At 45.7% G+C, this 15,404-nt stretch overlaps 1 protein-coding gene across 1 annotated transcript; it reads left to right on the forward strand.

Moving 5' to 3' along the window:
• Positions 1–336: 336 nt before the first annotated feature.
• LOC308465577 (vomeronasal type-2 receptor 26-like) lies at positions 337–9,188 on the forward strand (the record flags this gene model as incomplete). The annotated part of the gene is made up of 6 exons (XM_080985567.1): positions 337–603; positions 1,885–2,679; positions 4,001–4,228; positions 6,008–6,134; positions 7,970–8,616; positions 9,183–9,188. The coding sequence occupies 6 exons, from the start codon at positions 337–339 to the stop codon at positions 9,186–9,188; spliced, it is 2,070 nt and encodes a 689-aa protein (XP_080841693.1).
• Between the last annotated feature and the right edge of the window lie 6,216 nt (positions 9,189–15,404).

The following is a 15,404-nucleotide window of genomic DNA, read 5'->3' on the forward strand; positions in this document are numbered from 1 at the left end:
TCCTTCTTCCTTCTCCAGTCAGTGTTGGACCTTCATTTTGGACCTTTTGTGGTGATGGCTGCAGGCAAGCATATACTCATAATGTTCCTTTTTTTATTTCAACCAGCAGTCTTGCCAAACCACTTATTTCTGCACTCTGCAGCAATATATATATATATATATATATATATATATATATATATATACCAAAGTCCAACATGAATTAAATTTACTGTTGTTTTTTTAATTTGCTGTTTTGTAATTGGAAATATTGCCTGAATTAAGTGTCATTTTGATCTCAGGGTAAACTATAAATACTTGCTGTATTGCAGGTTTGAATTCAGAAGGTACTGGCATATGTTGTCCTTCTTCTTCACCATTCAGAAAATCAATCAGGATTCTAGGATTTTACCCAACATCACCCTGGGCTACAACATCTATGAGAACTATTGTAATAGCAGAATCACTTCTGATGTCATACTAGACCTGCTGGCTGGTGGGGAAATCAATATTCCGAACTACAATTGCGGAAGACGGAACAACCTGTTGGCAGTTCTTGAACGTGCTAATTCTGACATCTTCAGCCAGATTTCAACCGTGTCAGGCATCTACAAAATCCCACAGGTATGATGGATTGGGAGAAAATCAACTGTGTATAATTCTAGAGATCCTTTGGTGACTTGCAACATTTATTTTGCCGAAGTTTATGTTCCTTTTTGTTCTCCTATTTGGAGCAAGACTTCCATTTTTCTGAAGGAAACTTTACCTGTAACAACTCCCCTGAATCTGTCTATTACATTGCCATTATTTTGCAATTAACAACATTTAAGAATTGCCTGGATTAGGCCAATCTAATTCAGCATCCTATTTTCACAGTTGCCAACCTGCTGTCCCAATGGGAAGCTCACAAGCAGAACTTGACTGCAATAACACTCTCCAGACGTGACTCACCACAACTGATATTCAGTGCATACTGTCTTGAACAGTGGAGGCAGAACATTGCCTTTTAAAACCATCCAAGTTAAACTATGCACTCTGTGAAGAAGTTCCTTCTTTGATCTGTCCTGAATCTTCCAAAAATTATATGTGTCTCCTTTTCTTTGCCTCTTCTCCAAACTAAAAGGTCCCTTTCTTCATAGAGGAGCTGCTCTCAAGCAGCCGTGGCAGCTCCAGGGGGCTGAGGTGTCCCCTCAATATCTTTTGGCAGGGTCCCCAGCCCCCACAATGTCAGAGACACGGCAGGGCAAGGTGTCTTGGCCCAGCGTGTCCCTTTGGGGGTCACCAGGGTGCCTTCCAGGAAGGAGTGCTGGAGATCTCAAAATGTTCTCAGGTGCCTCCTTGGACCTCATGGAGGAAGAGAAGGAGAAGGAGAAGGAGACCTCACCAAGGTGGTCTCAGCCTTGTGGTGGCAGCTGCAAATGAAAGTAAGGCAGCGGGTGCTGGGCGATGGGTGGGGGATGGCGGGTTGAGTTGGCCTGGCTGGATTAGGAGGGGCGGCATGCACATTGTGAGCCACGCATCTGACATCATGCATGTGAGACGGGCCCCCCAATGTTAGGTGCAACTCAACACCTGCGCACCCCATTGGGTATACTTGCCTCTTTCTCTCTCCTATATATATGTAAGACTGTGCTGCTAAACAACCCTGACCGAAGTATATTGATGCTGAGCATCTCTGTTCATCACTTGCTTTGGAGTAAAGATCACCATTCAGTCCTATGGGGGAAAGTAAAGCACTGTGTTGGGGATGCTGGGCACAGTGGCTTGAGTAGACTGGCACTCACTGACAAGCACACCACAGAGTCCCCTTGGAGGTTGCTGATACATGTTAGTAACTCCAGATTAACAAGTATTTGATCATTGTCCTGGAAAGGTATCATCCATCTTTTCCCCCTTCTTCACTAGGTCAGTTACGGCTTTCTTCTCGATTATAAAACTCAGTTCCCTTTTGTCTACCGGATGGTCCCAAAAGAAGAGGCGCAGTGCTTGGGGATTGTCCAGTTGCTCCTGCACTTCCAGTGGACATGGGTTGGTCTCGTCGCTCCAGACACTGACAATGGAGAGAGGTTCATGAGCGCCTTGAAACCTCTGCTGACCCACAATGGAATTTGTGTTGCCGTTTCAAAGAGAGTCCTCAGGATGATGCCGTACTATGAGTTACTCAAAAGAGAATCCCGTGACGTGTGGAGACAAGTTAGCGTACTTGTTTACTATGCAGACTCTCAACACGAATTTGATCTGATTGCAATTTGGCAAACCCTACTTGAAACAATACACGCTGGGTCAAAGCTCTGGATCACAACAACTTTCTGGGACATCAACATGTACTTGTTTGTTGATTTCCGTTACCTCTGGGGTTCCTTGTCCTTTGTAATGAAGACCCGCATAAGGATGAAATATGACTACTATAATCCGTTCTCGCCTGTTCTTGAACGATTTTGGAAAAGAGCATTTCATTGTTCATATTCAAAGCGTGTGTTGTCTGTGAAAGGCTGGACAAGATGCACAGAGGGAGAAAAGCTGGAGAGTTTGCAGCAGGAGGAGTTTGAGAGAGTTTTCTCCCAGGACAGCTACAGCACGTACAACAGTGTCCAAGCAGTGGTTCGGGCCTTGAACATGGCTCATTCATCGAGATCCAGACAGATCTTGAGGGTGGGTGGAGGACGTGGGCTGGAACATCAGAGGCTGCACCCTTGGCAGGTATTTCTCTTCAGTAGTGCCCCAAATCTATCACTTTGAGTAGCCAATCTCATTTTGCCTAACAGTGGAATATGCTCTCTTTCAAAAATGAAATGAACATAGAACTGAGCTTACACCTGTAATGATAATGAGTAGCCAGCCTTAAAATGCTGAAGAGAAGGAAGTTACTAAGCTGTGACAGCAGAAAACAGCAGCAACCATGATCAGCCACTATGGCTGCAGTACTATATGCACTTACATGGGAGTAAGCTCATTGAATTCAGTGAGGGTTACTTCTAATAGAAATATGTAGGAGTCCAGATGAGTTGTGCGCTAGTCCCAATATGAAGCAGCCTGCTGTGAGTGCTGAAGGCCACTCCCTACAATACTTTTTTCCACCTGGCCTAGAGAGTGGGGACCAGGCTCACCTGCTCTGCTTTAGACTCCTGGGAGTAACCAACCAACCAACCAACCAACCAACCAAACAAACAAACCCCTGTGTTGCAAAGAGAACGCCAGTAATGTCTAGGCAACATGATGACCATGTACATACGTAGTAGACAATCTTTATAGAATTCCTTCAAACCATAACAAGTACAAAATGAAATCTTTCATCTCAAAGTCTCTGCAAATCTTTAAATGAAGCGAGTAAATTTTACAGACAATTGCATGACATATCACTTTACAAAAAATATAAACTATAATACAAACAGTAATGAAAAAGAGTACATACCCCATCTTATTTTGAATGAATGTCTATAAATGAAAATATCAAATGCTGTGGAACAGTGCTCATGTAATAATGTAGTCACTGCTACTAACAATATTTTTTGAATATTGCCCTGTTGCGAGTCCTGAAGAAGCCCAGACTCACTGAAACAAACTCTGGGGTTGGGGCAAATGTCGAAAATGCTTTTCAATGTTTTAAAATAGTTTTTAACCTGTGGTATTTTAAATTTCTGTTTTTGTTTTTGCTCTGTTGGGTGGTAGGATAAATGTTTAGATGGGGCTGGGGATTAGTTTAATTTTAGTATAACTGTAAAAATAATATTTTTAGCAGGGGCAATTAGAGTAAGATCTATTATGTGATTAACTTTCTAACATTCCTCAGGTTTCCCTTTTTCTTTTAATCAAAAGAAAGCCTACTGGCTCACATGTTTTATCTGTGGCTAAAGCTAACTGTTTAGCTCGATTTCCAGTATATTTTACTTTATTGCTATTGGCTAATGCAAATAAAGTTTCTAGCTAGCTAGCTAACCATGGCTAGTAGCTATCGATAGCACTGTTCTCTGTGAATTTGTCTTACCTACCACACATGTTGCTCTTTCTCCTGTCCTTTCAGCTTCACCCTTTCTTAAGAGAAGTCCAGATGACTAATACCTCCATCGAGGGGCAATGTTTGGATGAGAGTCGGGAGCTGCCAGCCAGCTTTGACATCATCAATTGGGTGCAGTTTCCCAATAAGTCTCGTGGCAGAGTGAAGATTGGAAGTATGGAGGGATGCACATCCTCAAACCTGAAGTTCACCATTAACCCAGATGCTATTTCATGGCCCGAGAGGTTTAAGAAGGTTGGGGAGATGTGTATCATTTTATTGTCTGTGACATGTGTCAAGCTCAAGTCAAATCTGTGACATGTGTCAAGCTCACAGATTAGAGAACTGGGCCAAAACAAACAAGATGGATTTTAACAGGGAGAAATGTAAAGTATTGCACTTGGGCAAAAAAAATGAGAGGCACAAATACAAGATGGGTGACACCTGGCTTGAGAGCAGTACATGTGAAAAGGATCTAGGAGTCTTGGTTGACCACAAACTTGACATGAGCCAACAGTGTGACGCGGCAGCTAAAAAAGCCAATGCAATTCTGGGCTGCATCAATAGGAGTATAGCATCTAGATCAAGGGAAGTAATAGTGCCACTGTATTCTGCTCTGGTCAGACCTCACCTGGAGTACTGTGTCCAGTTCCTCACCTGGAGTACTGTGTCCGGTTCTGGGCACCACAGTTCAAGAAGGACACTGACAAACTGGAACGTGTCCAGAGGAGGGCAACCAAAATGGTCAAAGGCCTGGAAACGATGCCTTATGAGGAACGGCTAAGGGAGCTGGGCATGTTTAGCCTGGAGAAGAGGAGGTTAAGGGGTGATATGATAGCCATGTTCAAATATATAAAAGGATGTCACATAGAGGAGGGAGAAAGGTTGTTTTCTGCTGCTCCAGAGAAGCGGACACGGAGCAATGGATCCAAACTACAAGAAAGAAGATTCCACCTAAACATTGGGAAGAACTTCCTGACAGTAAGAGCTATTCGACAGTGGAATTTGCTGCCAAGGAGTGTGGTGGAGTCTCCTTCTTTGGAGGTCTTTAAGCAGAGGCTTGACAACCATATGTCAGGAGTGCTCTGATGGTGTTTCCTGCTTGGCAGGGGGTTGGACTCGATGGCCCTTGTGGTCTCTTCCAACTCTATGATTCTATGATTCTATGATTCCAAGTAATTTGAGCATGCTGGGATGCAATGTAAACACATACAGCAGGGATGAGGAACCAGATGTTGTAGGACTCAAACGCTCATCAGCCCCTGCCAGTACAGTCTGTCAGGAGTTCAGCCTACACTCGAGCAGGACTCTGGCAGAGACACATGCCCGACTGGCATGTTCTCTCCCTCCTGGTCAATCGTTCGGGAGCTTCATAAGCTTTCTTCAGTCCGAACATCACAGCGACCGATGCCAACCGACACCGGCACACTTAGGGATCCGCAGAGTTTGCGCATTTCACATGACAGACCCCAGCAACTCAGCATGTTGTCTAATCTACTTTATTTACATATAAACACACACGGAGCACTGCAACATGGCTCCCTCTCTCTCTAGCATCAGACAGCAAAGAGAAAAAGAACAAAAGTCAATAGTCCCACTTCACGGAACATAGTAACACAAACATCCTGTCACTTCCCACTCTGTGGTGTCAAAACATATCACGTCATGTGAAAAACAAAAATCCCATGACTGTAATCAGAGATCAGGAATTCTAACACAGTCATGGCCTGGGATAATGGGAGCTGTAGCCCAGCAAGATCTAAATAGTCGCAGGTTCTCCATCCCTGATCTACAGGGCTGCACTGTACAAAGGAACCTTCCCATATCAGCAGCCGCCAATGAGTGTTTAGCTCCCCCAACCTGCCCTGTTTGCGGGGATTAAGGACAGGTTCTGCCATGGCTGGCCCAGAACATTTGAAAGAGGCTGCCCAGCAAGGTTTTCACGGTGTCTGAAGCACAAATCTTTGAATGTATACCACCAACTGCAAATACTTCTAATTCTTTTCCTGTGACGCTCCATCTCTTTCTGGACAGACCGTTCCTCGCTCCAGGTGCACCAAAAGCTGCCATGCTGGATACGCCAAGGAGACTCAGGAAGGAAAGCCAGTTTGTTGCTATGCTTGCACTCCATGCGCAGAAGGGACCATCTCGACTCAGGAAGGTATTCCATTTGTTTTGTTTGCAAAACACAAAACGAACAAAAAACCCCTGTAAGCCTGATGTTAAAGGGGGAGGGGGGAAATACCATGGCAGAGAAGAACATAAAATTGTGTTCATAAAGCAAGTACAAAGTGGTAACAACAGTGAATGGGATGGCCTTTCCAGGGAGCCTCAGCTGCCGCTAGCTGTGATGTGATTCCAGCATCAGGCGAACAAATCTTTAGCTGTTCAACCAGTCCAGCGCATTGTCTGGTTTAACGACTTGCTCTCTAGAATGCTGGTGCCCTTTGCTTGGTTCTGAGATTTTTTTACATTTAAAAATTTATTATTTCAGTTTGTACAATGCGCTGGTAGTTTTAATGATGGCCATGCCATTATCAATGCTTCTCTCCAGTCTGCTGAATGTTGATGCTGTTGTACTGTGCTTTGTTTGTCTGTGGTTTTCATATATCCGTTCCCCTTCCCTGGGGGGGGGGGGAGTGTTGCGGACCAGCATCCGGAACCCCCAGTGACCCGGCTTGGGGATGGAGGATGCCACCCACATCATGGGGATTCCCAGCCACGTCACGCCCCTGGCCATCCAATCGCCATGGCTGGGAGCATGGCAGTAGGCCATTTAAACTGTCGCGCAGCCAGGGGGTGGCCTCTTTTTGCCTCCTCGCCGGATCTCGCCCAGCCCACCTGCCCTGTTTTTATGCGTTGCTATGACAGCGACCTTGCTATGGACATATGTCGACTGCCATATTGATGGGGCGGGGTAGGAATTGTTTCACTTGGCAAATTGGCACCAGCCATTTGGTTTTCGCCTACCGTGTAGCAATCGTCACAATTTTGTAAGGTTAGGCATTGGGTAGGCCTTTGTGATGGGAGGGGAGGTTGTAGCCTCTGCCTGCCCCTCCTCGATAAGGGTATCCTGTTAAAAGGATCCGATTAGCCCATTAACCTAAATTATTTATGTCCATGTGTGTTTATCATATAAGGGAACTGTGGGGCCCGGGGTCTTGTCATGAATGAGGTTTTCTTCTTCCGGTTCTTCTGGATGGGTGCCTTAAGATAGTGGTGGACAGGATGAGAGCCAATAACCTGAGTCTGAATCCTGGGAAGACAAAAGCTCTTGCCTGTTCCGGCTTTATTTTGAATTTGTTTACATTTTCTGTGAAGGGTTTAAACCTCTGCTCTATATGTGGTTGGGGAACAGGTCAGTCTTTAAAGACATGTTCTAGTCTTTATCATGCACAGTGAATCCTCCACACTTTGGGGCTGCACTTTGGGGCAGATATGAAAAACGTAAATCAAATTTGTAGAAGGAATCCTATTGTGCAATGTTCAGGGTACACCAGTTGAAATGGGTGCAAGTAGGTCTAAATTTATGTCAGATATAGGCTTCTGTGTACAAAGCATATCCTCTACCAGTAGATATCTTCCTCTTGCTATCGCTTCTGCTCCTTCCTGTTTTCTGACACAAATACCATCGAATGTAATACAGCAAAGATAGTTGTAGATGTAAGCTTGATGTCAATAACCCTGGAGTCGCTCTCCTTCTCAGATGCAGGACATTGCACTAAAGGTCCCGAAGATCAGCATCTAAACAATGACAAAGATCAATGTGTTTCCAAGGTTATTCCCTTCCTAGCCTATAAAGAGCATTTGGGAATCCTCACGACATCCTTTGGTGTTTTCTTATCCTTAACCACTGCATCTCTCTCCTTCCCAACAACACAGTGTTCTTCCCTGATCTCTCCCATATTGCAACCATTCCCCACAATTGTGACAACATTCAGACTGCTGTAGATGTATTAATGCTATAAGGATATTGAAGTCTCTTTCTCTATGCAGATGCCAAGGAATGCATCAAATGTCCAGAAGATCAGCATCCAAACAAGGAGCGAGATCAATGTGTCCCCAAAATAATCGTGTTCCTGTCCTATGAAGAATCTCTGGGGAGCCTCCTAACATCCTTTGCCCTCTTCTTATCCTTAACTACTGGCCTTGTGTTTGGAATATTCATTAAATACAAGGAAACCCCAATAGTCAAAGCCAACAACCGGGATCTCTCCTACACCCTTCTCATCTCGCTCCTTCTCTCCTTTTCGTCCTCCTTCCTCTTCATCGGCCAGCCAACAAAAATGACCTGCCTTCTGCGACAAACAGCCTTCAGCATCATTTTCTCAGTTGCCGTCTCCTCCATCCTGGCAAAAACCATTGCTGTGGTGCTGGCCTTCCTGGCCACAAAGCCAGGGAGTAGGGTGAGGAAATGGTTGGGGAAGGGTTTAGCCAACTCCATTGTCATTTCCTGTTCCAGTGTACAAGTTCTTATCTGCGCCACTTGGCTGGGGATCTTTCCCCCATCCCCAGACTCTGACAAGCACTCCCAGCCTGGAGAGATTACCTTGCAATGCAATGAAGGGTCTGTTGCCATGTTTTACACTGCCCTCAGCTACATGGGCTTCCTGGCTGCCATCTGCCTTACAGTGGCTTTCCTGGTCAGGAAGCTGCCTGGGGCCTTCAATGAAGCCAAGCTGATCACCTTCAGCATGCTGGTCTTCTGCAGTGTTTGGGTGTCCTTTGTCCCCACCTACCTGAGCACCAAGGGGAAGTATATGGTGGCCGTTCAGGTCTTCTCCATCTTGGCCTCCAGTGCTGGGCTTCTGGGCTGCATCTTCATTCCCAAGTGCTACATTATTATATTGAGGCCTGATCTGAACATGAAGGAGCACCTGAAGACAAAAGACTAAACATTGCATTTAATTCTTAGCACTACAGATGTTAAATAATTGGGAATTTAAAAAGAAAAAACCTGGAACCCAGGCTTATTATTTCCCAAAAGGCTCCAAAGGGAATGACTTTTTAAATAATAATAATAATAATAATAATAATAATAATAATAATAATAGTATTATATAAGGAAAACGGATACACATAGTAGGACTGAAAAATGACCATTAGCATTTTGTGTAGATTCATTCCAACCAATGACTCCCATGCCTCCTTTCTCTGACCAACTCCTAACTGATGCATCCACAATGAACGTTGATTCCGCCCCCCCCAGTACTGATCATTAATGATTCTGCTGACCAGACTAAGATTTGCCTTAGGTGTACAGTTGAAATCCTAGGTCATGAAGAAATGGGAAATGGGCTTAGGTTTTGCACCACCAACAGAATTTGGGGTGCAGATGCTAAGGACCTTCTGGAAATATGCCCTGGAATCAACGCTAACCAAAGGAAATGTTTAACAGGTTGACATTACAAAGTGTGCTTGGCAGAGGCAATTTTATAGTATACAAGCAGGTGTTTTTAGGCAAATAGGTTGTCTCCTCTTCAGAAATAGCTGAATCTGGGGAGAGGTCCAGTTTTCTGGAAGCAGCTTTGTGGTCTTGCTGTTTCAATCATATCTGTTGCTGTTTAGATTTCTTTTCTGTATCAAGGACTCTGATAATAAAACCTCATTTTCTAATCAAATTCTGGTGTCTTATGTTATTGTCTAACTAGCATGCAAACTCTAAATCTAGAATCTGTATGATAGCTGAAGAAGCTGCCTGTCATTTGACATCTCTGTCTGATAAAACTTACACCTTCAGAGTGGTGACCCTAACTTCAAATTCTTTAAAACAACAGGAGCTGTCCCCACAAACCCAAATTAGGCAGCTGAGTGCAATTTTGCCCCTCTCAAATCGATGCTGGAAGTGCCACGAGGTAGAGGGATGTGGTGGTTGTGTAAATGTGGTGGTTGTGTAAATATGCTAGAGAATGCTGGGAGATTATTCATACAAAATTTAAAAAGATTCTTAAGATCACATTTCCCCAAAGAGGCATATCTGTTAGGGATAACAAGTGATGAAATCCCGAAAAAGACACTCAATCTCTTTTTATACACAACTGGAAAGAAAAAAGAGATACCCATGGAAGAAATTTGGCAGAATAAATTGATATAATTCACAAAATTAGTAACTATGACTGTGAAACTAAGAAATAAGGATGAATCACGGAAGAGAGATGAGTGGAAGTGCTTTGAAGAGTATCTTAGAGGGTATAATAGTCAATATAACCTACAAGTAAGAATGAACATATGAGCAGCAGATAACATTAAATAAAGGAAGATTTGAGACGAAAATGGGTGGAATAATAGAATATGCAGCCAACAAAAACTACCGAGAAATGCTTGTATGCATTACTATGTGTTTTAAATTTGATTGGTTGGTAACTGAATTCTAGAGAGTTCTCTAGTAGTTCTCATGTGATTGGCTAACATTAGTCACATGGGAGGTATCTAGTGAAGGAGAGACTCCATTTTATAACTCCAGATCAAAAAGAGATTGCTGCAATATTCTCCTTTTTACAAAACCTGGCTGAGAGCATCCCCTCAGCATTCACTCCCCGTGCCTCTATTTACTCGTCCTTCAACACGTATATATCACTCATCCTCGGATTCCACTTCTGACACCATTTATGTCACAAAACCGTGGTGACACCTCGGGCACGCCAAAGGCCACCTCGTCCTCAGCTCATTTGCTCCTCTGTCCTACAAGAGATTCCAGTAAGACTCTTGAAGAAGAGAAAGGACTATAAATTTCAGACGGATGCCCTTTAAAAGAAAAATATCTGCTTCAGATGGGAAAATAACGGAGGCGCTTGCAACCATGTTAGAGTTGTTGCAACCAGCTGAAGTGGATAAAGCTATGCATTCAGGGTTAAATCACCATATGCAGAAAATAATTTTTTTCCAGGTGACTGCCTGGTACTCTTCAACTCTAAAGTATCAAGGATAAAGTTATCCAGACATCCTATGAGAAAGGGCTCCTCTGTCCTCTCGCCAACACAGCCCGTGCCAAGCAGAGCTTAGGCAGTTTCAGCAGCAGGTGCCTGGCACCCCCCAGAATTTGGCGCCCGGGTGCCCTGAACCCCCGGGTACAGATGGCCCTGGGTACCTTGGTTCTCAAACTTAATCTGTTCTGGAAGTCCGTTTGACTTCTGAAATGTTCAAAAACCAAGGCACAGCTTCTGATTGGTGCAGGCACCCCAAAAACAATAGCCGACAGCCGCATCGGACTTTCAACTTCTGAAAAACGTTCGAAAACCGGAACACTTACTTCCGAGTTTTTGACATTTGGGAACCAAGGTATTTGATTGCCAAGGCATTTGAGAACCAAGGTACTATGTCGGGAAACCAGCCCACCAGGTGCGGAGGAAAAATGACGAAGAGTCATGGGTGAAGGTTTAAGCAAGGAGTGAGCTCTCTCCCCCAGCAGCCTTGCATGTTTATTAGCCTTGCGCACATTACATCATGTTGCATATACACGTGTAGCACTCGGGTGGAAAACAGCTAGGGTTTGCATTTCTTAGAATAACTTCTCTACCAGACAGCATGACAGCCGCGTAAGCTTTGCGGTTAGGCAGCGCGACACTGACCCAGGCGTGTGGGGGAACAAGTCAGCAGATGCTTCCTCTTGCACAATCTTGCACAAGGGTGCTATTTTTTTATTGCATCCCCACATGCCCTCCTTTTTTATTTTATTTAATCAGAGTCATAAATTTCATTGCGAAAGCGCGTGTATCTGGCAACATATGCTCGGCGGGGGACACCTAAGGAAGTGCGTCGCGAAGACCACCACCCCATACATTGGGTGATCAGCGAGGGAACACATTGTATGCAACAACAAATACACACAAATCCTATAACCAATCCTAAGCCTATTAGCAATAAATGACGAAACCAAAATCCATCGGGAAGCCAGGAAAAAAGCCATTCCCAAGGGTCAGGAATGGGAGGATGTGAGATCGGATTTTGTTTAACCATGGCTTCCATTTCATTAATAGTTGTGGAAATACTAAGATTATAATCTTTTATATACATACAGCAGTGTGATAACACTAACCCACACACCCCTCCCTTGGAGGCCAAAATGGTGTCCAAAGCATAGCGGTTCTGCAGGGAAACCTCACGAATATTGGACATTTCTTGGTTAATTACTTTCAAGGCTTTTATAGTTGCATTGAATAGCCCTTCTGTCCAGTTGGAGAGTCTGTGGAGGTCCCTGTAATTCATGGCAACACCAAGAGGGGGCAGGGCAGCCCTAGCAATTGCAATTGTAGTGAAAGTGCTCTTTCAGTAATTCAAAGTTTCAAAGTTATTTATTTCTGGAGCCGTGTGAAACGTTAAAGCTACCATGGCTGGCACATGAGGGTGGCACATGGAGCGTCCTAAAATCCAAGTTCTGCATAAAGACCTACAGATACGAGCAGCAGCCTATCAAATGCATGCAAGCATTTCCTCTGTTCCTCCTTCCAAGTTCCGTGTGTGTGTTTGTGTGCATCAGGAGTGCCAACTTGACCCCGCAACCATGAATGCCTGGGGCCGTGGGTGCCATGCAGCGCACATGGCCCTGGCACTGAATTTTGTGGGTGCCCACCACCTTCATGGGGAATTTTGTGGGTGGCTCAGGCCCCCAGGGGGAGTTGGCACCTATGGTGTGCATGTGTGTACAAGGAAACAAAGAGAAAATCAGATTATAGGAATAAGAATTATTTATTATTTCTGTGCCGCCCATGTGCCCCAGCCGCTCTGGGCAGCTTCCAACAAATTAAAACACAGTATTAACATGCCTTCCACAACTTCCCTGTCCTTCTGGTCAGCCTTAAGTGTGGGAATGGCGCGCTTAACACCTGTGAGCGATGTTCTTCCAGCTCAGTGGTTAGAGAAACTGCCTTGGGTGCAGGAGGGTCCCAGGGGTCAATCCCCAATGGCAGATCCAGGCAGGGAGACCCTGGAGAGCCGCTGTATGTTAGCTTAGAGGTGGAGGGACCACTGGTCAGCTTCAGAGAATCAAAGACTAATAGAGTTCCGCAATGCAGGAAACTCAACTAAAGCAGCCATGACAGATGCCAGCAGTGAGATGGAAAGCAGGGGAGGGGTGAGGGAGGGGAGGGGCAAGGAAGAAAAGGGTAAAGTCACCCCATGCTTCCCATAAGCGCCATTCCTGGGATCCACCATGAGGTGCCCATTTCCATGCAATCCAGCGGCATCTGCAGGGCTTGCAATGCAGCATCTCCTTTGAAGCCCCATCACACCATAGCTGTCAACTTTTCCCTTATTCCCTTTTCCCTTATTCCCTTATTCCGAATAGGACTCCTTGCAAGAAAAGGGGAAAGTTGACAACTATGCCATCTGGAAGGACAGATCCTGAAGCTGAGGCTCCAGTACTTTGGCCACCTCATGAGAAGAGAAGACTCCCTGGAAAAGACCCTGATGTTGGGAAAGATGGAGGACACAAGGAGAAGGGGATGACAGAGGACGAGATGGTTGGACAGTGTTCTCGAAGCGACCAGCATGAGTCTGACCAAACTGCGGGAGGCAGTGGAAGACAGGAGTGCCTAGCGTCCATGGGGTCACGAAGAGTCGGACACGACTAAACGACTAAACAAATGCCGTCACACACGCACACGTGTTTCTTTCTCGTTGAGGATCAGGCGATGCTCAGCTGCCCTGCACCCCTTGGGTGGCCTTTGAGGGAGTTGAAATGGGAAGGCCCCCATCCCCGAGGAGGGTTGGCTGTTAAACAGAGCCCCAAACCCTCCGCCTCTCTGCAATAAGATCAATAAATGCAATAAGATCAATAAATCAATAAAACAATAGCCGGGTGATGTTCCTCCAGCCTTATGAGGAGCCTCTTCAGTAGGGCTGGTGAGTGTGGGTCCTGCCCCCCAGGCCAGGTCGAAAGGGCCTTGCTCCCTGGAAGCTGGATTCCTGTCCCCGCCCCTGCCCCATGTGTAAGAGAAGCTGAAGCGCCTCTGCATGGGAGACTGGGGGCTCCAAACGTGGGGTGCTGCACTATTCAGAGTCACACCATCAGTCTGCCTGGGTTAGTGCTGCCTACCTGGACTGGCAGCAATGGCTCTCGGGGGTTTCACACAGAGGGAGTCTGTACATCTCAACCCTTTCTCCTCCTTTCTCCCCGCCTCCCTCCCCACCAATCCTCAGGTTGCAAGGCTAGGACACACAGAGAGAGCCTCTTCAGGATAACTTCTACATTTCCCCTCTAAGATGCAAGTGTGCCTGTGTGCTTGGATCCTCAGCCAAGCACATAGTACCTCTGTCTGCATTTCATGCTTCATTGAAGGACACAGGTTTCCTGCAAGTAAACAACATTTCTATGCTTCCAGGAAGTCTGGAAAAGGGTAGAGCCAGGATGGTACCCAGAAAGGATTCGTAATCTAGACTAAACAGTCATATTGCCCACTGTAAAGGTAAAGGGACCCCTGACCATTAGGTCCAGTCCTAACCGACTCTGGGGTTGAGGCGCTCATCTCGCTTTATTGGCCGAGGGAGCCGGCGTACAGCTTCCAGGTCATGTGGCCAGCATGACTAAGCCGCTTCTGGCGAACCAGAGCAGCGCACGGAAATGCCGTTTACCTTCCCGCCGGAGCGGTACCTATTTATCTACTTGCACTTTGACATGCTTTCGAACTGCTAGGTTGGCAGGAGCAGGGACCGAGCAACGGAAGCTCACCCCGTCGCGGGGATTCGAACCGCCAACATTCTGATCGGAAAGTCCTAGGTTCTGTGGTTTAACCCACAGCGCCACCCGCGTCCCTTTATTGCCCACTGTAGAGCTGTGCAAATTGTTCTATTTTTCCGGGGGAGCCTTGAAGCGAAAGCCAAGCCTCAAGGATTTGCATGGAAGTTCCCGTTATTACTGTGTGAACACACATGGGTAGCAGGGACCGTGATTCTATGAAATCATTCTGCCTCATTCTTGGCTATGTCAAAAGGGGGCTAGTTCTCCCCTCATCAATTACAATCCTGACACTCAAGTCCATGAGTAGGTAAACTAAGGCCCGGGGCCCAGATCTGGCCCAATCCCCTTCTAAATCCGGCCCGCGGACAGTCCGGGAATCAGTGTGTTTTTACATGAGTGGAATGTGCCCTTTTATTTAAAATGCATCTCTGGGTCATTTGTGGGGCATAGGAATTCGGTCATTTTTTTTCTCTTCAAAATATAGTCCGGCCCCCCACAAGGTCTGAGGGACTGTGGACTGGCCCCCTGCTGAAAAAGTTTGCTGACCCCTGCTCAAGTCGGTGCTTTTCTGAGGCTTCCATTCATTTCATGTCCTCTGCTTCCAGTGCTGAGAGGCGCTGGTCTCTTGATGCTTTTTAATTTATTAAAAATTTATTGAGCTGCTCTACGACCGGAGCTGGCGCTGCATTCGGAAAAGAACCCAAAGTGTCGCTGTCAGTGGACAACAGCCCCCACCCACTCCCGGATCTTTACATT

This window comes from Podarcis pityusensis, assembly GCF_964106645.2.
Source record: "Podarcis pityusensis genome assembly, chromosome: 2".
NCBI lineage: Eukaryota > Metazoa > Chordata > Lepidosauria > Squamata > Lacertidae > Podarcis > Podarcis pityusensis.